This window comes from Uloborus diversus, chromosome 9 (assembly GCF_026930045.1).
Source record: "Uloborus diversus isolate 005 chromosome 9, Udiv.v.3.1, whole genome shotgun sequence".
Taxonomy (NCBI): domain Eukaryota; kingdom Metazoa; phylum Arthropoda; class Arachnida; order Araneae; family Uloboridae; genus Uloborus; species Uloborus diversus.
The window spans coordinates 124,228,020-124,251,436 of record NC_072739.1 but is presented as its reverse complement, the minus strand read 5'-3'; the positions used below and the strand labels follow the sequence as shown (position 1 = coordinate 124,251,436).

General features: G+C 32.1%; 1 protein-coding gene across 1 annotated transcript in view; it reads right to left on the bottom strand.

Moving 5' to 3' along the window:
- LOC129230019 (collagen alpha chain CG42342-like) overlaps nt 1-23,417 on the bottom strand; it is a 102,582-nt gene that overhangs the window by 43,887 nt on the left and 35,278 nt on the right. The window contains exons 11-15 of the mRNA XM_054864404.1: nt 21,818-21,916; nt 16,527-16,658; nt 9,750-9,866; nt 8,719-8,799; nt 5,623-5,712 (exon numbers count right to left, since the gene is read on the bottom strand). Of these exons, the coding sequence (XP_054720379.1) occupies nt 5,623-5,712; nt 8,719-8,799; nt 9,750-9,866; nt 16,527-16,658; nt 21,818-21,916 (519 nt within the window). The remainder of the gene's footprint in view (nt 1-5,622; nt 5,713-8,718; nt 8,800-9,749; nt 9,867-16,526; nt 16,659-21,817; nt 21,917-23,417) is intronic.

Genomic DNA, 23,417 nt, shown 5'->3' with positions numbered 1-23,417 from the left:
GAAACTACAAATTTTTCATTTAATTTTTTTGACAATGATGTTGCTGTATCGGTAATGGGTTTTTTAGCCTTGCTGTTGCTAATAGGTAGTTTAGCCTTCCAAACCCTGGAGGGAATTATGACACACCCTGATAATGAACTAGAGGGCGATCCGTTTTCATCTGAAACAACAGTCTAGCAGCGCAAGAGGAACTGCGCTCTCAGTAGGGGATCCCAAGTTTTTATCGTTATTGATATATCATTTTAAGTAAAAACGGGATCTTTCAGGAAAAAAAATCAAACACTAAAAATAATGAAAACTATCTATTGCTACAGAAATGTTGTATTCACTTTATTCTCAGTTTAAATAGCAAGCTTCAAACTAAATTAAATCTGCCTTTGAAAGGTAGAGCGCAGAAACTACAAATTTTTCATTTAATTTTTTTTAAACATATTTTTCGTATATTGTTCTTCAGCTTTATTGTACAAGCTTGCTTATTTGATTTCCACTGAAAATAAAGACTGGAAGAAAAAGTTAACAACATTTCCCTATTGTTAGTATAAAATACCTGTTTCTTCCATATATCCAAGCCTTATTTCTGCAGATACTGCGCTTTCCCTTCCCACGGCAGAGTAAGTGCTTTATTTTAAATCGTATGGAATTTCCTACTTCAAAAATTATAACTAGATATCTTTTTTTTTCAACGGTTTAAGTAACCATATTCAGCACAGGATTTCACCATAATTAAGACTAAGCAGGAGAGGGGGGAGGGAAAGAAATTCAATGTCGCTATACCATAACTGTCTATATACAAATACTAGGTCTTGAGGAAGCGTCAGTGTATACATACATATAAGGTAAACGCACCAGTAGTGGCCACTGCTTCAGTAGTGGCCACTTTAAGGTTTATATTTGAAAAATAAGGATTACAGGTCTCCCAATGGATTCAAATTTGCAGGAGGTAAAGTTCAGACTATATTGTAGTAAGCAGTTCAAGGAGGAGTAGGTAGAGCATCATGGAAAATTATTATAAATTATTTAGTATGGTCGTTTGGATTGTCCATGTTTTTTCAGCTGTCTTCTGACGCTTCTCCGTAAGGAGGTATAAAAACATTGTGTTGTATTATGAATAGAACAATGCTCAAAAATAATATTTTTAGAGCTGTAACCATGTTATGAAATGTGGAAGATCATGTTTGGAACGTTTTCAACTCCAAATAGTTGTTTTCTTGGCTGACCGTTTATCTGGCCACTAATGGTACCAAAAATGTTGGGAAATTCAAAAGTGGTCACCGAGTAGCCACTACTGAATCAGGAAGGTTTTTCATAAATCAACTCAATTTTCCTTTTAATAGGTTGTAATACTTTAACATAATAACCTCTCTCATTTCTAATGTAAAATTATTGTGTGATCTAGTAGTGTGAAAAATTCAACTATAACTGGTTAGATAAATAAATACCTTTGTGCTGAATAGTAAAGTCAGACAAAACAACGTAAGTAGAATCACAAATTTGTAAATTACAGCAAGACACGTGTTTCGGCGTTACAGGGAACGCCTTTTTCAATGCAAAAAATAATGAGCTTATGGATGAAAAGACATCCGACAAAAGCCAAGAGCAGATAAGCATGCAGCTTAAAAGATAAAAACAGCGGATTAACCAAACACCAATGACAAAGTTATAAACCTATCAGGAACCAATAGGAATGCAAGCAAAGGCCAAGAGCTTTCTCTTAGGTATGAACCCAGAAAGAAAGAATTCAATTGGACAAGGATTAAGCCGAAGCTTAAACAAAAAGAAAAGAAATTGTCAGTAACCGTGAACCGCAAGAAAGGAAAAGCAGAATGGAGAACCATGAAATAAAATAAACAGAAACAAAAAATATTCGAAAAAAGGAAAAATAAAGATAAATAGAAGAAAATGGGGGGGGGGGCTGTCAATCAAGACAAAAAGGTAAAAATAAACAAAGGAAGATAGATAAAAATGAGTGGGGAAAAAAGAGGGGGGAATGGGGGAAAGGACAGTATTAAAGATATGGGAGCCAAATGTTAGAAAAATATGGAACTGCACTAAGATCGTTAACTAAGTTACAACTGTTCCGCAAAATATGAAAGGATTCCCAAAAGTCAAGATCTGATGAATTGGGGCATTTAAATTTGTGCTTCTACTTACGTTGTTTTGTCTGACTTTATAACTGGTTGCAACTTGCCTGCTAAGCAGGTAAAAAATTTGAGGGGGAAGGGCCTAATATTTGATCAATCCCTTTTCTAATCAAAGCAGATAATTTTTAATTTCTTAGATTTAAGAAATCATTTCTTGAAAATACAGATTTTCTTATTAGAAGTAAGTCACACACCGGAAAATTAGTAAAAGCCATGACACATAAAATTTTTAGTTATAAAGTTTGTTTTAGGAACCATTTTTTTCTTGGAAGTCTCTAACTCCTGTCAGTAAGTATGTGTTTTGCAATTACTAATCAATTGATTCATATTTATTTATGACTGCTAATAATCAGGGACAGTTCAAATTTTTGGGAAGGGGGACGAACCGAATACCGAATTACCGAATAACGAAATGCGAGCATTGTACTACTAGTAGTTTTCTAAAATATCTGTGACTAGCAATAATTTAGAGGTTACTCAAATTATGTTTACAATAAGTAACATAAATAATCAGAAAAAAGTAAAATATTAAATTAAAGTACTTAAAAATTAATTTACCAGACAATACCAGATATTTACCGCCAAGGTATTAGGTTAAAAATATTGTAAAATTCCGAATTTGTGAAATATGCAACATTTATGGACTTTTTAAAAAATTTGTCTTTGAAAGTTCCCTGATTTCTGTATTTTATCGATGTTCAAAACGTCCGTAATTAATTCTTTAGACCGATTTTATTTTCTAAAATCTTCATTAAATCAAGACACAACTGAGATTTGATGACAATTTTTATGAGTCTCTTGAATCAAAACGGATGAGTTAAAATTTTGAATGCGATCGGCAAAAAACTAGAAGTCTAAAAGTCATCAACTACACAATGACCCATATAAGGAGGGTCAAAAATAATGCTAAATACTTAATTATAAATGTCCAAATGGTAAAACCACATAGAAAAGAAAAACGAGCGAGTATTAAAGAAGCGGATGTAATCGGATTTCGAAATGTGTGAAAAATTGAGATTGACGGGTAACAGCGTAAAAAATGGTCAAGATGTGTATGTTTAATCTAATGTGTCGAATTCGATAAATATGCATGTTCTTGAACTCAAAATCCATGACCAATAGTCAATTTCCATGATTTTTCAGCATTTTTTGCAGAAAATCGTGGTTTTCCATGAACATTTTCGATCATTGCCGAAATCCATGACTTTCCAGGTGCGCGGACACACTGCCTTTAGTAGTATTGAAAACTTATGCTACCAATATCCGATATCCATTGATGTGCCTTCGTAAGTTGTACGAAACAAATTGTCCTAGAATTACATTGAATGGTGTGCTTACCTTATTATTAATTATGAATGATTTGGAAGAGAAAGTAATTATTCAGTTCATACTTTCCGATGTTTATATGCATAATACTTATATAAGTACGTACATGTTCTTTTACTTTATTTTTTACATTAGCGTACAAAAATTACAAATGCAAATTTTCTACTAAAAACTTTTTCTCTTATCCTAAGTACTTATGTATTTTGAAGAAAGAAATTTACTATAAAAATGTGATTAATGTAGAGAAATACCGTTATAAAGAGCTTCAAGGAACCTCAAAATTTGCTCGTTGTAACGGGAATTTCGTTGTAATGGAATTCCTGTAGCGCAATGCAAATGAAGTCGGGACTGAAAAGTTCTTTCGTTGAAACGAATGTTTCGTTGTATTGGTATTCGTTGTAATGGGATTTCACTGTACATTTATACTTAACGTAACTATCATATTGAATCAATTTTATTCATCAGTTATTTGAATTTAAAGCAAGTAATGTAAATTCTAAGGAAAAGATGTCAGATGGCCACTACTGACTCATGCATGTGGCCACTACTGAAAATCTCAGATTTTGGAGTGGCCACTATTGGATCAAATTTGAAGTTTGGGAAAAAACGGATAAAAAATTGAAAAAATTAAAATTCTGGCATTTTTAGAAAATGGGACGATTAAGGAATAGTTGGGCTATAATATGCTCATTGAGTTTTAAAAATAGAATTAATATTGTTGACCCACAGTTAAAAAAATACACAAAATATGCTTAACTGTGGCCACTACTAGTGCATTACCTTACATAGTTTTTAAATGTTTCTTTCTTCCACTAATTAACCGAGCTGATGTGTGCATCACATGACTTCCTTTTACCCCAATTTAATGTAATTTCCCCATTACCAGCAATTTTAATGTGATTCAATTGTTTACTCTCTAAATATCACCAACAGTGGTTAAATTGAAATCAGATTTTTAAAAAAAATCGCCAAATTTTCGCCAAGTTGGTGACAAAACTTGGCGACCAAAAGACTGGCGATATATCGACAAGTGTCCGCCATATTATAACACCACTTGAGTTTACATCGAAATTAAGGGGAAGTGCACAACTAGACCCCAGTAGGAGTCTACATACCAAATTTTAACTTTCTAGGACTTACCGTTCTTGAGTTATGCGACATACATCCGCACATCCGCACATATATACGTACATACAGATGTCACGAGAAAATTCGTTGTAATTAACTCGAGAATCATCATTATGGATATTTCGCGTATCTATACGTTCTTAGGCACTTATCCACGTGTGGAGCCTATTTTGAAAGTTTTTAAAGAATTGTAACAATTGGCTCAATTAATTTTTTTAGATCGACTCAATCCTGTTACTTTCCGGACAAACCCTGTATAACTACAAAGTTGTGAAAAAGTTAGTTTTATTAATTTCTTTTATTTTTAACACTCCTCCCTAGAACTTCTCTAACGCTCCTCTGGGGGGTGGGGGCGGGGATTTCTACCCACAGTTAAGAATCCCTACTTCATCAGCTGATTTTACTACAGTAATATTACACTATTTGGTGGTGTATCTTAGTTCTTGTACGTTTGGGGAGCTCCTCTATAGCCGTTGAAGAAATTAATGATGCAAAATTTCCTAAATTTAAGGCCTTGTAAGTTTAACTAAATGTACTATTAACGAACAAGAAAATAAATGATTTTTTACTATCAGTACAAAAAAAGCAACAATAAAGGTCACACGGTGGTTATAAACGAGACTGGTTTCAAAATTGCATCTTTCCAAAGAGCACAGTAAGTGTCAGAGAGTCTGGTTTCACTATAAATATTCAACTCCAGATGTCACATCTCTACTCTTATTTTTACTTTGATAACCTACTGGTGAGTGCTAAAAGTCATAAAGTTGTTCTTAAATCTTGACACTTCAAGTTCATTACAAGTTCAGAGTGTGAAAATAGGAGTTAAGTTTTGACTACGATTTCATTTTTTGCTGTCCCTAATAATAAATTTGTATATCTGCGAAAGTCGACAAGTAAGAACTTAACGAAATTCACACGCTTTGAATTTAAACAGTGATATCTGATTAGTGATCGATTAAATTAAGTTAAGCAAACATTCCTTTTTTACGTAAATACAACATGCCTCAGAAAAATGCGCACCACCTACTGGAGGTCCGGGAAGTCCAGGTGGTCCCATTAATCCGGGAGCTCCTAGATCGCCTCGTTCTCCTTTATCACCTCTAGTACCAGGAATTCCCTGTAATGAAACATTTAGCATTTACATCAATCACGTTACAGTTTAAAATCTCACTGCAAATTTTTATCCCCTCTGTTTTTTAAACAAAACACAATTTTTATACATGCATGTAATTACAATTACAGAAATATGTTTTTGCCATTTTGCCTATGAAATATTGCTGGACGTATTGAGAATTCGTGCCACCTTAGATTTTAGGTAAATTATTTAATTTTTCAATTCATATCTGAAAAACTATGTACTTGCGAGAAAAATTATAGCTTGATAAGTTATATATCATAAAACTATATTTTAAACAGTGTTATTCTTCTTATTGTAACATTAAAAGAAACGGAGATATTTAATTTGAAACGTCTTGAATTTTGAATCAGATTTTGACTGTAAACGAGCTGATGTGTGCATCACATGATTTCCTTTTACTCCAATTTTAATGTCATTTTCTAATTATTGGCAATTTTAATGGGATTCAATAGTTTACTCTCTAAATATCACCACCATTGGCCAAATTGAACAGATTAAAAAAAAAAAAAAGTCGCCAACTTTGTTGCCAAGTTGACGACAAAACTTGGCGACCAAAAGACTGGCGATATATCGCGAAGTCTCCGCCAAATTATAACACCACTTGAGTATACATCGAAATTAACAATGATTTCCCCCCAAAAAGGGGCAAAAGACCCCTTTAGAAACACCCGAATGCAACTAAAAGGAGAGGTGCACAACTAGACTCCACTAGGAGTCTACATACCGTTCTTGAGTTACGCAACATACATACGCACATCCGCACATACATACGTACACACGGACGTCACGAGAAAAGTCGTTGTAATTAACTCGGGAAATGTCAAAATGGCTATTTCGGGTGCTTATACGTTCTTAGGCACTTATCCGCGTGTGGTCGGGTTGAAAAAAAAACTCAACATTACTTTGGGGGTGAGCAAAATGGAAATTAAGGCCGAATTTTGAGTGAACATTTTTTCGCGAATACAATACTTCCTTTTTTGTAAAAGGAAGTAAAAACGGATTTGTAGGCCTGTCGCAGAACTCCAAAAATAAATAAATGCAGGGAGGCGAGGAATAGTCGGTATTTTTTTAAAACTACACGTACTTTTAACATCTTCGCACCTTTTGCAGCTGCAATAAAATCAGAAACATCTTTTAAAAGGTCGTTTTCTGCTCTTTAATTTTCCAACTAATGATTTTACTCGAAAGGAAATAGTTTTTGAGATATGAATTGAAAACTGAAGATACTACGCACCTAAACTTCAAGATGGCGGCGCGAGCTCCCCCGATTTCTGGCCATATTTGTGATAGGCCACTTCGCAGAAACCTATTCATCTAATCATAATTATGTTTACAGATTGTGTTCTGTTCAAAAATAGATGGGGTAAAATCTTGCAGCAGGACTGTAGATTATTACATGCGTCAGTTTTAAACGAAAGGAATAATAAATATGAAAACAGTCTTTTTTCATTAAACCTAAGGGATTTATTCGATGCTACGACTTATAATAATAACATAAAATATCATTTTTGCAGAAACACTCATCTTTTGTTCGATAAAGAATACCACTTTTTTCTTTGCTACAATTTTACTTGTTGTGTAAAGTACAACAAAGATGATATTTTTCAGACTTAAAAAAAAGAAAGAAAGAAATTCAGGTTTTTATTTAGTGAAAAATGTGTAACTTTTGACTATTTTTTCCATTTCTGTAAACTTAAAATCGCGTTAAGGAAGGTAGGTACCAACATTGTACTGTAAATTTTACTCATCTGAAGTTTTGCCGGTTTTTTGAACATAATCTTACGTGAATTTATGTTTCGCTTACGAAGTTGACTCAAATACACGTATTGCATTTTTTTAATAAAAAAAATAAAGTTTCATGTTTTTTTTTCGCAACAAAATTTGAATTTTATAAGTATTTTCAGACTTTTTGTACACATTACCTTCTTATGTTTGAGAGTACTATTATTTCAAATTACAGAAAACACTTTTTTGACTGGAACGTATGAGCCAACAAAATGTTTGTTTTGTACTTGCAATCAATGCTTAGCATCTAAAATGTTAGATCCGGAACGCATATTACATACCGACACATATGTCCTCTCCCCTTTTATAAGCTCCCATTATAAAAGTCACAAGTTTAGATGCTTTGGAACTCGTGATAAAACTCACAATGAGCAATACATTTTTACGAAACATTTTTCTAAAACAATATTGTTGGCACCATGCTAAACTAACGAATGTGAAAAATCACGTTTTTCAAATTCGATGTTTGCCGTAAACTACTTCAAACGATGGTTTTTTCTTTGCTCTTGAAGTTACCGATAAAAATTGAAAATAACTAAGCACTTGAGGTGGGGAAAAGATATATTCAGTGTTTTGGCTATCTTGAAAAGTGCCAATTTTCACATCCGATAATTTGCCATGGGGCCGACGAGATTTTGTTTTCAATAACTATTTAATAGCGCTTACAGTTCTTTCTTACTACAAAGCTACATTTTCTCGTCTGTTTATTATTCAGTTTTAATGAGAAAGTTTTTGAACTTATTGAATTTGAAAATTTTTATATAGAGTTTATGCCTCAGTGACTCTAAAATGAAAGAAAAAATATTTCAAAGACGATCAATCACTGAAACAAACTAAGTCCGATTTTATTCATGAAAAATATTAATTGTCAGAATAAATATGGTTTAATCAGCGTTCTGTGTTTTAAAATGCATGTTAAAAAAAGTGACCCTTCTGGCCAAAATTAAAAACTGTGCTCGAAATATTTTTGTCAATATCACCCGTTAAATAAACTTTTGTAGCATTTTTTTTTCGATAAAAAAAAACAACTCCCTAAAATTGTCGTATACGTCTTTCTTTTCTGGCATAGTTAAATAGTTTATTGATTTAATAAACCTATATACATTAATTAAAAGGAATTTTAAGTATGTAAAAAAATGTCAGATAAAAAATACAAGAATTCAGAATAAGCTGCTTAAAAAAATAAAACATCATACGTACAGGCAAACCAGGTGGACCTTGTATTCCGTCGTTTCCGGCTGACCCATTAAATCCAGGAACTCCAGGTAAACCTCGGTCACCCTAAAAAATTGTGTAAACGTTATTCAAAAGAAAAGCTGGCTAGATTGTGGCCATTACGAAACTTTTTTCTACACCATTTATAGGAATATTTTAACTCTTAAAGTTCTCACGCTTGAAATGAGAAACTTGCGTTAGTGTTTATTGAGGGTTCATCAGTATATCAGTTTTTTTTTAATATTTGTGTTACTTTTCAAATTATAGCAGTTAGGATGTTTGAGATAAACATAATTTCCTCAATTCCCTTGAAGCAATTGAGGTCGCAAACAAATCAGCATCCGTTCACATGTGATGCAAATAAGAAAAACGTTCAATCCAAATGAAATAAATGAGAAAAAGATTTTACCAGTTGAGAGTACCTGATTGACGCATCACTTTGCAAATGACTGATTAAAAAAAAAGAATCTTGCCTGTGTAGCAGAAATTAAGAGATTTTAGTGTTAATCTTTCTTTTAAAAAATTACTTGATGTCTCTAAGATAATATGATGCTCATTTATTATAGTAAAAGAAATGAAAAGTTATCTTTCAATGCAGTGGCAGATTTGCAAGTTTGGGGGATTGTCACAATGCGTAGTTCAGGGCTCCTTTGCTTATAACAGAGTTATTTTAAGCATTTATAACGCGCATTTTTGAATCCCTGACGGATGCTCCTAACAAATGCTACAATTGCTACATAGTAAATCCGTCAATTTTATATGTTACGCTTGTTAATTTTGTACAACATGATACGCAAATACTTTATTCAAATAAATATTTATCTAAAATGTGTCAAACAATAAAAAAGAGAAAAGATTTAAAAAAAAAAAGAAAAGAAACTATAACCATTTCAATTTAAAAAATTCTTCATGACATTTCGGACAGAGTGGAAGGTCCCACCGTACTTTTTTCCTCTAATGTGAACCCTGGTTGAAACAAATCTTAAATTTTAAAGTATAATATTTCTATGAATTACTTGAACTCCTGGAGATCCTTTGTCTCCCTTTTCTCCTTTCACACCTGTTTTTCCGGGTTCACCTTTTTCTCCGGGAATGCCTGGTAGAGCATCTTGGCCTGGAAGGCCTCTTTTACCCTAAAGTAATCACACACAATCATACATAAAAATACACATTTAAAGAACATACAAATTAAATGTATATATGAGCCGTTGTGAGTAAAAGTGCTGTAAGTCAATAAAACAAGATTTTGATTGAGTTTAGTGGCCACTTTTTCACAAGACTCTACTACTGTTCTGTTTTACGATTACCGTCTATCGCTAAATGGTTCAACCAGACTTATATCAATTTCGTATAAGTAAAATGAGGTTAAAATGATTTCTGTTGCAGGGCCGCCGAGAGCCACAGTGGTCCCCTTGTCAGATTGGTCCCCCCCCCCCCGCCCCCTCTTCCCCCATAAAGTTAAGATTCCGAATCGGACCCTCTCAAAGATCAGGCCCGTAGTTTCCGATTTGGCTGACGTGGCCTCTTTCCGACTCTTTCTGTTGGTGCACATACGAATTATACATATATGTAAAAAAAAATATTTACACCACTTTTCCTCTCAACATTTCTCGATTACTGTATCCATTTCCAAGGTGTTACAAGCTAGCAAAAGTTGGTTCTTGTAGTCAGAGCAAAATTTTTAAATATTCAAAGTAGATAGCTGCTTTAGGAGACAAAGAGGGGTTGGGTGGCCCAAAGCGGGTAGGTTTTCGAAGAACGCTCGAAAATTGTAGTTTTTTGGATTTTAATCGCTCATTATTTATTTTATAGGTATTATTTTAAGGTTTTATTTCTTAGCAAGGTTCTTGAACTTGAAACTAAAAAGTGATTTTTGTATTATTTCAAACCTAGTATTTATTTATTATCATACTTAACAAGCATGTGAAAAACCCGCTTTGCCCTACCATTGAGCCCAAAGCGGGTAAGCTTAAATAATTGTGGTTTGGTACATTTTCCAATCAAATATGAAGTTATAAATGAATAAAATAGTTGACTAGCTACCTGCCATTAAATTAAAAAATATAATTCAGTTGTACTTATCCAAATTAAAGTCAGTACATTTGTTTATAAAACATCAAGAAATAGCAGAGTTAATTAACAGACTAATTAATTGCCATCTTAAAAAATAACTTTTTAAAGTTATACTTATCTTGAAAGCGAAAATCTAAGTTAGCACACGAGTCAAGACCTTTTAAATAAATATATAATTAAATCCTATACCCGCTTTGCCCGCCCCTTTTTACCCAAAAGTACGTTTTTTATTTCAATAATTATAACCTTAAAATAAGAATTTTTTAAAAAAAAACGGAATGAGCATCGTAGTTTATAGGTGGATGATGTCAGAATAAGTTAATATTATTGACAATAAAAAAAAATAAGCTGGTCTTCGACTAGTCACAAGTTACAAAATTTCATTTTTTTAAAAATGTATCACTTTTTTTTAATTTTAAGCCTGGTCACGCCATGCCGCTTCACTGCTGCTTCGCTGGGACTGAAAATAACTTGGGGGGAATTCGTGTAAACACTACATACGTATTTATACACATTATGGGGGGGGGGGTATACGAAGGCCTTCCCGTTTTGGGCCACCCTCCCCTATTTCTTTTTGTGTACATTTGTTTGGTATTCCCAAAAACACATATAACAATAAATTTTTATTTTTTGTGATGACGTCTGTACCTTTTTACAAAAGCATATCTTATATAATTAAAAACTGAGCGTATGTACCTATGTATTTATGTCCAAATTTCTTCTCCCGGTCGACAGTGAATTAACCATCGAACCAGATATCGATGGATTCGTAATCTTCCAGTCTTTATGTTTGGTTATTTAACATAATCCTCCGGGAATAATTAGCGGAGATATCAATTAAAAACTATTAATTATGATACTTAGATATCGACATAAAATAACTTTTTTTCGAGGGCTTTCCTCCATTCAAATGATTATTCAGTGCTTCATCTCAACTTTCCGCAACAATGCGTTTATTAAAATTTATAGCTTTGAACATAGAGTAAAGAAATAAAATAGCGAGGCTCCGCTATACTAAGAAATGGAAGCCGGACGTTGTACCGCTGTATCCTAAGATCCTTAGCTTCTTGCTAAATATCTTGAGACACATTTTGATTCAAAACATTCCATTAAATCTCAATTGGTTGTTAATTTAAACTTGGATATTGTTGCAAGTTTATGAAGCACGTTTTTGAAATTGTATTAGAACATGAATTAGAATGCAAACCAATCCGCCAGCTACTTTATTCGGTCCTTTTGCGAGATTGGTGAAAACTATTCTCGCGAAGCGATCATGTTGTCATAACCCCAACCATAATTGCATCGCTGTATCCCATAATTCCGGCTTCAATTTCATTTCCTTTTTACCATAGACGGGGCCTCTCTATGTAAATTTCTTTACTCTATGAGCGTGAAGAAAATCACTGAGGCGAAAGATCTGTTGCCACTTTTTTCTCGAATATGAACAAGTAAAACTCTGGATTTTGTTTTAAAGGCTTTTCTTGTTGTCGGGGGATTTAAAATGTTTGCTTTTTTGTTATATTTCCGCAATCTGCCGCAAAACTTTACTGATTTTTTTCTTGTTATGGTTCAAGCCTGAGTGTTGAACACGCGTCACTTACATGTTGTTTTTGAGGTTGACCGTGCAAAGTCTGGCAACGCAGCTAGTCTATTGTTATTTATCTCATGAAAATAAAATATTTTCAAAACATAATAAAGAATATGTTGAGGGTCCATGGGAAAGGGGGGCGGCAGGTTTCAGGTCTGTCTACTGGGAGAGGCATAGACCTAAACTAGGCCTTTCTCGTAGTATGTTTTTTTTTTACACATAAAACATTATTGTTTGATCGCTGGGAGACAGGAAAAGCAAGTGTAATCAAGGAAAAAGATTTCTCGTAATTACACAGACCAAAAAAAGAAATAGAAAACTTAAGTTTTAAACGTCTAAAACAATTTGTTTACTACTTAGAGCGTCCATATTCACTGAAAAAACAATATATTATAAGCAACGTTATTATAATTACTACCACTTTCAAAATGCTTTGAAAAAAGAACCATATGTCAGATTGTCTGCAAGTTAGAACTGAATGTACTTGAAGAAGAAGAAACTAGAATACAAATAAAACATTTTCAAGTTTGATATTATAAATGACGTATCATACTCTGATTGTCGAGAAGGTATTTTACGAGAACGGCATCTGTGCGGTAACAGCTTTAAACAAATTTTAGTCATGCATAGAAAACAGCTCTAGTTCAAGGGCTTGAAGAAAATGATTAAGAAATTTGAACAGGGTGGTTATTTTGAAGTGAAGTCTGTAGGGAGGAAATCAATTGCTTTGGCGTCATTGAAGATGTGGACACAGTTTTACAGGAAGAACAATTTTCTTATACCACAGTTTCCTTTATCTGCAAGTATATTCTGTTAAAATTTCAAATCAATCTGATCAGTGGTTCTTTTTATACGCCATTTTGAATGTAGAAACTTACAATCACCGTGTACATACATACAAAGTTTTATAGTTATCACCAAAATATGAGTTAATTACAGATAACTGTTAGAAAGTATTAATTGGTAGTAAATGATTACAATGATAAACATGTTAGTTACATCTAGAGACAATAATACTAATTAGAAATGAAATAAGTGTTACTTAGATGTTAATAATTTTAATCACTAAAATATTAACGAAGCAAAATGTTACTTACTCAAAGTTAAAAACAGTGCAGGAAGTTAGTTCTTTGTTAGTTGTTTAAACAATCACTCCTCCTCTCCTATATCTTGGGACATTCAGGCTCAAGAAATGTATTAATTGAGAAAATTAATTGTTTGAAATGTTATGGAAACGACAAAGGTTATTTTTTAGAAGAACAGGTGGTTCTATTGACATGGTGGTGGAAGCTACATGTATTTGTAGTACAAAACATTTAGTGGAAACATGAAAATTTTAACAAAGAACAAGTTTTTAATAAAAGATGCTTTAATACATGCTGAAATCATGCAGATTTTTCAAAAGTTCGAGAAATTCTAAAATAGTTTTCTTTTAGCAAAATAAAAAATGTTCTGTGCATTTGTCAAACAAGTGCTAAATATACTGAGAGACATAGAGATGGTGGTAAAAAAAACGAAAAAAAAAAAAAAAACAGATATTCTTAACAAAATCTCTTAACAAAAATGCTAAAATTAAATGGAATCATCTAAAAATTTATGATTTAAAGCAACAGTTCGTTTACAGCTTTCTTTGAAAATAAATTTGAGGGACAATTTTTGTTAAAAAATGTCAAATGAACTTCGACTTAGCTGTATAACGCAAAAGTTTGTACATCTTAACAAGTGAACATTTCGTGGTAAATCTAAGAACAAAAGAGGAACTATAATGAGAAAGTTAGAAAACATGTGAAAAAAAAATGGCATAAATGATTTTAGACGTCAATCATTGATTTAAAAAAAGAAAAACTCGTTCTAAAAAATAACTTCTTTTCTTTAAAAATAAAAAATGATTTAAAAAGAAAACATTTTTGACTGCTCAAAACCATATCGTGTACTAAGAAGCTTCTCATTGTGATTATGTTTATTTACATTTATTTCTAGCATATCCGAGGGGGAAAAATCCATTTTTTCTTTATTTAAAACAATCGTGTCACCTTACTAATATTAAAAAAGATAAATGCTGCGATAAATAATAAAGCTCTGACCTTATTTTTCATTCGAATCACGACTTTTTAAAGAAGGAAACACATTCATTTTTTTAGCAACTTCTGTTTACAAACATCAATTCGATTTCGATAATTTCTCATACAGAATGTAAACAAACTAATGATTTAACTCTTTTTCTGAACAGAGAGGGAGAATAAATTAAAGTATTAAATAAAAAAAATTAAAACTTCGGCATGACTTTTGTGTTTAATAATAATAATTAAAAACGCATTTGAGTAAAAATATATTTCTGGAAGAAGAACAGAGTACTGTGTAGTAAGAATTTGTTACAAAATAACAATGCTTGCTTAAGTAATAATACATAAGTGAAAAAAGCAAAGGAAAAGAAAAGGCATAAAGCTAACTTAAGAATAGATACTTTCAATATGATGCTTTCAAGCAGCAGCGTACAAGCAAAGCATAAAACGTGCAGATAAAATTTCTAAAATCGTACCCTTTTTCCTCTCCGACCCCTTTCGCCTTTGTCTCCTTTATCCCCGTGTTCTCCGGGGGGTCCTGGAGTACCAACGTCGCCCTGCGCATGCGCTCTTGTTAGTAATATTAGTTAAAATGTTAAAATATAGGACTTTTTGGAAAAGAACACGAGGCATGTCGTACTGACGGGAAGAGAATATAAAGACTCCAGATAGATATAAGACGTTGTAATTTAGCATTTAAACGGTGTAGATAGGAGGGACGACCCATGAGGTTCAATTTCGAACAAATCTGACACCCTGATTTTTATACTTTTCTAGTACAAAATGTAAATAATTTTGAAGCTGTCATCGAAGAGGTGACGTCAAAAAAGAGTTCGACCGCAAAAAATCAAAAAAGGAATTGAAAGTGTATTATTCATTATACTGTAAGTAACGCGAATCGGCGTGTTAAGGCCAAATAACTTTACCACATTCCACGCATTTCTATTTTTGGTTGTCTTGGTTACGACGCTACGAACTCCGCCAACCCCCCTCCATTGCTTCTGCTACACATAACATTCGCAGGAACAACGTGGGGGAAAAATTCCCAGTACTGTAATCATGACAACCAGAAGAAGAAAAACGTTGGGAGTGGGAAAGTTACTTGGCCTTGACACTCCGATTCTCGTTACATAGAGTGTAATACGTTTCGAGCTACGTCAGACACCGGTGACTAACACTGAACTTTCCGTTGAGACCACGTTAGTCATAAGAAACTGAGAATAAAATTTTCGTTTATACTGCTGCTTTTATCGATGACTGAGAGAATCAATATGAAACTAAAAATACTATATAAGTAAGAATTTAAAATCGTATCCTTAATGTACTTAAACATTATTTATAAAAACATTGTGGGATAATTTAGAAGTATTTTAAACAAACAATTACCAAAGAAAAAAAGGCTGCCTTTGATACTTGATCACTGCGCGAGAGGCATTTTAAAAAATTGTTCAGGAAAAAAAAAACTTAAAACCAGATTCTCTTTCTTTCTTTCTTTCTTTCTTTTTTTTTTTTTTTTTTTTTTTGTTCAAAAATCTGCAGTCAAAATTGTTTCTGTGAAACGATTTTTAGGTATGAAATTTTGACAGGCCTTTTGTTCTTTTCCAGTGGGTTATGGGTTATATGCATTAACATGGGGAAATAAAGATTAAAGAAATACCTCATTGCATGGAACATAATACATGGGTTATAAACATGACAATAAAAAGGTAAGTTATTTACCATAGCAATTACAAAGATTACAAGATGTGACTCTTAGTCACCCCTACTTTCAATGACACTATATTACCCCTTTTCAATTATGCAACTCCTTGCATTTTGTACACAATGTGCACACAAGTTTCATTATTTTTTTAAAAATAATCCTTAGTTAACATAATTGATCTGGCCACACCATTTCTTTTCAAGTTCAAATAGCAAGTATAACTTGCTTTTGAGGAAAAGTTGACTAAAATCATTTTTAGCCACAGTAGTTGATATAAATTTGTTAAATATCCAAGCATAGTACGACTTTTCATTGGTATTGTAATCCATTGTAATATTCATATTTTTTTTACAGGGAAAAACCTTACTTTGCGCCCAGGTGGGCCAGCGGGTCCGGGAGGCCCAGGAGGACCGGGAGGGCCTTCAATAAATCCGGTTGGGAAAGCATTGCCGTCAAGGGTTGTCGTGAGTCCTCTGTCACCTTTATCACCTTTCTCTCCCTAACAAGGAACAAAAATTTGCATCAATAAATTGGTTCTAATTTGAAGAAAAGATAATCTACCATCGCCATGGTTCGTATATATCAGCAAACGTTTTCTCGCTAATAAGGTAGGCGCTTAAATTTTATTGGACCTAGTCTAGAAAACGAGTTGTTCATGTCCAGAAGCGCAAATAGAGCACCATAATTAGTCCAAATATTTCAACTTTGGAGCCAATAATTCAGAAATTGGTTTTTGGGAAATGGGTGCAAACATTGCATTATCAAAATAAGTATCAGATAATGATAATAACAATTCTTGGTTCGTAATTTCCTGGCCTTTTCCTTGTTTTCCCGCGTTACCTAAAATTATTTAAATATTATAACATTTTTGGTCCGCGAGAATAATCTGTGATCCCTCTGCGAGAGTAATTTGAATAATTTTTCTATACGGCTCGTCATAAAACTGTATGTTTTCAGCCTAACTTTTAAAATTATCTTATTTGATCTACGATATTAAGTTCGATTATTTGTTCAAGATTATTCCATCGCTAATCTAAACTTTAATGGTAAATTTTTCTTTTAGCTTAAGAAAAGCTTAAATGCCTACAGTTTTGTGATAAAATTATGCATTTATCCTAGTGTAGGTAATTAATGAAATTTAAATAAGTTTATATATCTGTATGTCTTTAATATAACTAGCAAAGATTCGTACATACCATTTTAAGTGCTTATTAAAGGAATGTAATCAACAAGTATAATCTTACTAGTAATCTCAACTACATATTTCTTATTCAGTATGCGTCACTGGATTACTAAACTGGATTATGAAATCAAGACTGATTTATTTGAAAAGGCTATATTCAAATTAAGCAGTATAAAAATTACTGTGATAAAATTAGTATTACATACGAAATTCGGATTTAAATTACCAGCTCCAACAGCAAAGCATAAAAAAATGGACAGGCTACACATTTATACAATCAAAAGTTATCTCTTTTTTAAGTTTAACAGTAACTAGATAATAATTAATAACTAGTGTTTTTAAGAGCTACACTTAGAAATAAATAACTGCTAATTAGTAACTTTAACAGTTTGGTATTTAGAAGCGGAAACTTATACTTGGTAACGTTGTTCTAGTGCAATTACAATTCCAACAGATAAATGTTTAACAATAACTTTCGGAGTACAAACAATAAGAGCTTCCTATAAGATGTTTATCAAAAAGGAATGTTTTAATATTGATGCTTCGCACAATTATTTTTTAATATGCCTGCAAATGCAGCACACTAGGATGTATCTTTTTTTCATCAACTAAATAGGACCCGAATTGGTTACGCTAATTAATTACTGCTTGATTAAAGTAAACTTCTGTCACAGAAGCGTCGTTAAATCAGAGCGTTAAACATATAGCTCATTTTCAGCTAATGATTGGCCAAAGGCATCAATAATTCATGAAGTTCTTTTTCATCTACCTCCAATTTTGATTCATTAGAAACATTCTTTATTAATCACGTAATTGCGTGTTCTTTGATAATTTGCTCTGAAAAGGTTGATTGATTTATCATGTAACATTGTGAATAAAACTTTTTTTTCCTGAGGAAAAACTCTTCGTTTTAGGGTGAAATACTAGATTCGAAGGTCAATGTCACAAATTGAATTCCTATAGATTTTAGTTGTTTTTTTTAACAATGTGCTATGTAAATATAGTGGTGACTTTAATGTCAAAGTATAGTGTAAACATGTAAATATTTTTTACAAGATTATCAACGTTAGTTTTTCGTTTGCAGTAAAAAATACTTTTTTTTAATTGAAAATACTGCATTTATGTGTTTTACCTTTAAAAAAGTATATAAATAAGTGTACAGAGGCTTACAGCAAAATGTGCAAAAAGAAAATTCTAATGTATCAACTATAGGAAAAAGAGAAGTAAGGAAAAAAAAAATTGCACTTCAATATTTTTTAAGAAATCAGAAGAACAAATAATAACAAAGCTCTTGATCATTTGATTTTCTGCCGCTTTTTGATTGTTTGTTCTATTTAAAAAATAAGAACAACGATTAATTATAAAGCTCTACACAATTTTGTTTTCTGCAGCTTTTTGATTGTCGTTCTACTGGTGCTAAAGCAAACCTTATTGCATTCAAATCTAACAAACTACCTGCCGTATCAAATTAACTCAACTTTAAAAGTAGAAAAAACGTATTTTTTGCTTAATTTGCATATCAATAAACACCTGGTTTCTACAAAACTCAACTCATAACATTTTTTTCCTCAATGAGGTCCCTTTATTTATTTCTCATTTTTGAAAACACGCTCTGTTATTTAATATTGATTTTATTTTTTATTCAGTGTTATTTGTTTGTGATTTTCAAAATAAATACAAATTTTATCACATGGCATTGCTTTAATTTTTACTAATAATAAAGATCAAAGTCTCTCTGTCTGGATATCTGTCAGGATCTCTGTGACGCGCATAGCGCTTAGACCGTTCGGCCGATTTACATGAAATTAGGCACAGAATTAGTTTGTAGAATGGGGGTGTGCACCTCGAAGAGATTTTTCAAAAATTCGATTTTGTTCTTTTTTTATTTCAATTTTAAGAACATTTTCCCGAGCAAAATTATCATAAGATGCACGAGTAAATTACCAAGTTATCCTAACGGGGAACCGTAACACGGGCAAGCCAATTGGCGAGAAATTCATCATACATTATTTGTAAAAATACAGGCGAACCAAATGACCTTTTAATTTTCTACTACGGCAAAGCCGTCCGGGTGTCACTAGTGCACAGTAAAGTATGATTTAATTTAACCTAAGCAGGTCTTTTCATTGACAGACACATGTCATTTTCATTTTTAATATAAAATTAGCATATTATATTTATCTAAAATTATCTAATGCATATGCTTAAAATAATTAAACATATAGCAACTACACACACACAATAGAAAACAACTAGATAATGATATATCTATCACAATATCTAATGCATAATACAATTTTTACAATGAAAATTTGGTAGAATGTAGATATAGCAAATAAATAGTCAAATAAGGGTTAATAATTCATTTATATAAAATTATTAGCTGAAAAATAAAGCATTTTTTAAAAAGTTGGTGCCATTTAATAAATAATTAAGCAACTAGTTAAAAGAGTTGTTAGTTGAGAAGAAATGAATTCACATTAACTTCGTACTTTTCACAGACTTTGAGTTTAGATACAAGCACAGCATATTTAAAAGGCTTGAATTATGGTGGTGTGGAGTATCAGATACTACCTATATGTGTATCTACTTATATAAGATATGTTTATCTACAATAACAAATACTAGTTGGACTGTGTGTCGTGATTTCTAATTTTTTATTAAATTTAAACGTGTTTTATTTTTACTCTTTCAACAGAAGAGCAAATTTTATTTTTAAACTGCAAGTTATTTGTACTGCAGTAACACATGCATTGTTTTCGGGGTTTTTTTTTTTTGGTTACGCAAATTATTGCGAATATGCTCATATGCTATGTCAATTGTAGGAATAACAGTTGTAAATTGTATTTCAGGTAATTTTCTTTTCTGTAAATATGAATGTTCATGATATGAGTAAAACTTGAACATATTTGAACAATAATGCTTAAATCACACTTTAAGAAATAGCATGTAAAAAAAAAGCAGTTGCCTAGGTTTTGTATCTGCGTTCTGTATGCTAAGATGGCACAGAAAACTGTGCGCAGTCGCAGAAGGTGAGTGATGCAATTATCGTTACTGTTGTTTCCGATCGGTACTCAACTCAAAATTACATTGAAAAATTATGTTTAAAGATGATTGGAAAAAGGTAAAAATTTGAGGTAATTCAGTATAAGCAATTAACTAAAGGTAATTTGTCTGAACTATCTTTTCGGATGAGTATAGCACCGAAGGTCGCGTTTGACGCAAAACAATCGTATTTTCCTTTTTCTGGTTGGCACACGTATTGGCAATATTTTCTAATTAGTATGAATTAACTAAAATGTAAAATTACAAGAACGTGTCAAGTACAAAAGAGCACAGTTCGAAAAATATTTTAATATAAAAACCTAATTTTTCCATTGATATTGTAACGTTACTGACTAACGCTGAGTAATAAAAACTTGTAATTATTAATTCAATAGCTTTGCTATTGCTCACAAATTTTAACGTTCTTAGACCTATTAAAATTTTATGAAATTCTAGTTTAAGAAACTACCTAGTTAACCGCTCCATAAACAAGGTCAACTTATCTTTAGATGCTTGTAGAACGATTAAACCTACAAAGAGTTCGTCGTTTATGAATGGATATTGCAATCATGGTGGAAGCAAGAACAAATACTATTTTAACGGCTGGAGAAACTTTCAAAAATGTGACGTATCACGCTATTATTGATAATAAACAACAGTGTATAATCAAAACAAATATTATTTAAATGCTGCAGAATGTGAAAATAAGAGTTAAAAAGTCCCAAGAAACACGAGTTTGTGATTGGATATTAATAACACAGTAGAATGGGGAACAATAAGCACTGCGTTTTTTGTTGAAAGTTAGAAAACTGAGTTAAAAAGATTCACGTACCACGATGAAAAGTGTTAACCAATGATGAAATGTTATAAGAATCCCAAAGAACAGAGTTAAAAAGTTCCAAATAACATCAGTTTGTGATTAGATATTAGTATCACAGTAGAATTGAGAACAAATGCTTGTCGAAAGTTAGAAAGCTGAGTTAAGATGACTCAAGTACCACGATTAAAAGCGTCGACCAATGGTGAAATGTTAGAAAAAAGCATAAAGAACAGCGTTAAAAAAAGTTCCAAGTAACACCAGTTTGTGATTAGATATTAGTGTCACAGTAGAAATGAGAACAAACAGCACTGCATTGCTTGTTGGAACTTAAGGAGCTAAGAAGGCTCATGTACCACGATGAAAAGAGTTAACCAATGTTGAAATGTTAGAAAAAGTTTGAAGAACAATGTTAAAAAGTTCCGAGTCACACCAGTTTGTGATAGGATATTAGTACCACAGTAGAATAAAGAACAAATAACATCGTGTTGAATGTTAGAAAGTTGAGTTAAGAAGACTCATGTGCACAATGAATAGTTTTAACTAATTGCGAAACGTAAGAAGAAGCTCAGAGAACTGAACAGAATTGAAAGACTTATATATTTAATCTCACTCTGTCGCCTTTGGATCCTGGTAATCCTAAATATCCTGGTTTCCCGGGCATGCCGGGAAGGCCTGGAGCTCCCATAAAACCACGTTCTCCTTTATCACCCTAAAATGTATGCAGAAAAATTGGGCAAAATATGTATTTTGTTCAATGAAGTTCAGAACAATATTATGAGTTATTTTATCAGGTAGTTGCTTCTGATAGTATTCTTTTTGCAACTGATATAACTTCCTTTCATTAATATAAACACAATAAACAGAGTCAACTTTTCACACTTGCATCAAATAACATTTTTGGTAGATTCGTGTAAAAAAATAAATAAATAAAATACGAGAAATTTTCGAACATTGGAATTCAGCTGTCTTGGAATATTGGTATCTAAAATACAAAACGAAATAACAACGAATCAATAAAAATAAATATTGATAAAAGGGAAAGTTTCGGTTTGATGATGGACCTGCACGGTCGCATACGGATTGATTCATTAACTGTACTGAAGCTTTCAGGTTAATAACATTTTGTCGAGCATTTATGATAGGTGTTCCATTCATCAAAAGTACATCTGTGATTTTTTCTCTTAGAAATGGTTTTCCTTCTTTTCTTTCCAGGAGAGAATACCATTTGTATACATATAGTATAGAAACCACATGCCTTAGAAATGCTAAGACACAATATAAAGACAAACTCATAAAAGATTGACAATTTTACCACAACCTGTTACAGTTTTAAAAAAAGTAAACTAACTATAGATATTTCTTACGTAGAAATAAATAATACTGCTAACAGCGTTAAAATGGCAACTTTTGCATTTAAAACCCTCTTTCTGTTTTGTCTTTTAAAAAAGTATCGTCTTGAAAAAATATTTTCACTATACAGTTAAAATTATTCACCTAAAGCCATAATAGATAACAATTTGATAATTTTTTGTTTTGCTTATTATTATGTTCTGAAGAACTAGCTAATTAGGCTATTAGTCAGATCTTCAAAAAAACCTATAATTAGCAATGAAATAATTTCCATCGAAAAAAAAAAAATGCAATACAGCAACCCCCCTCCCCAAGTGCAATACACTTGGGACTTCGCAATGGGGACCATTGGGACTTTCATATTTTTACAATGTTAACATTATCCGCCTAAAGGCTTAATTAAAAACATTGTTATCATTTTTTCTTTTTGCTTTTTTATGTTATGAACAAGTAGCTATTTATGCTAATAGTCAGACCTTCAAAAAAAATAAATAAATAAATAAATAAATGAAGCCTATATAATTAGCAATGACATAATTTCCACCAGAAAAAAATTGCAATGCAGTGAACTACGAAGTGCAATAAATTTGGGAGCTCGCTATGGGGAGTACTGGGATTATAATATTTTTACATATCTTTATAATGTTAAAATTATCCACCTGAGTGCTTAATTGATAACATTTTGATCATTTTTTTGTTTTGCTTATTATTATGTTATGAACAACTAGCTAATTATGCTTATAGTCAGACCTTCAAAAAAAAAAAAAAAAAAGCCTTTAATTAGCAAGGAAATAATTTTTAAAAGAAAAAAAATGTAATCCCAAGTGCAATAAACTTGGGAGTTTGCTATGCGGACTATT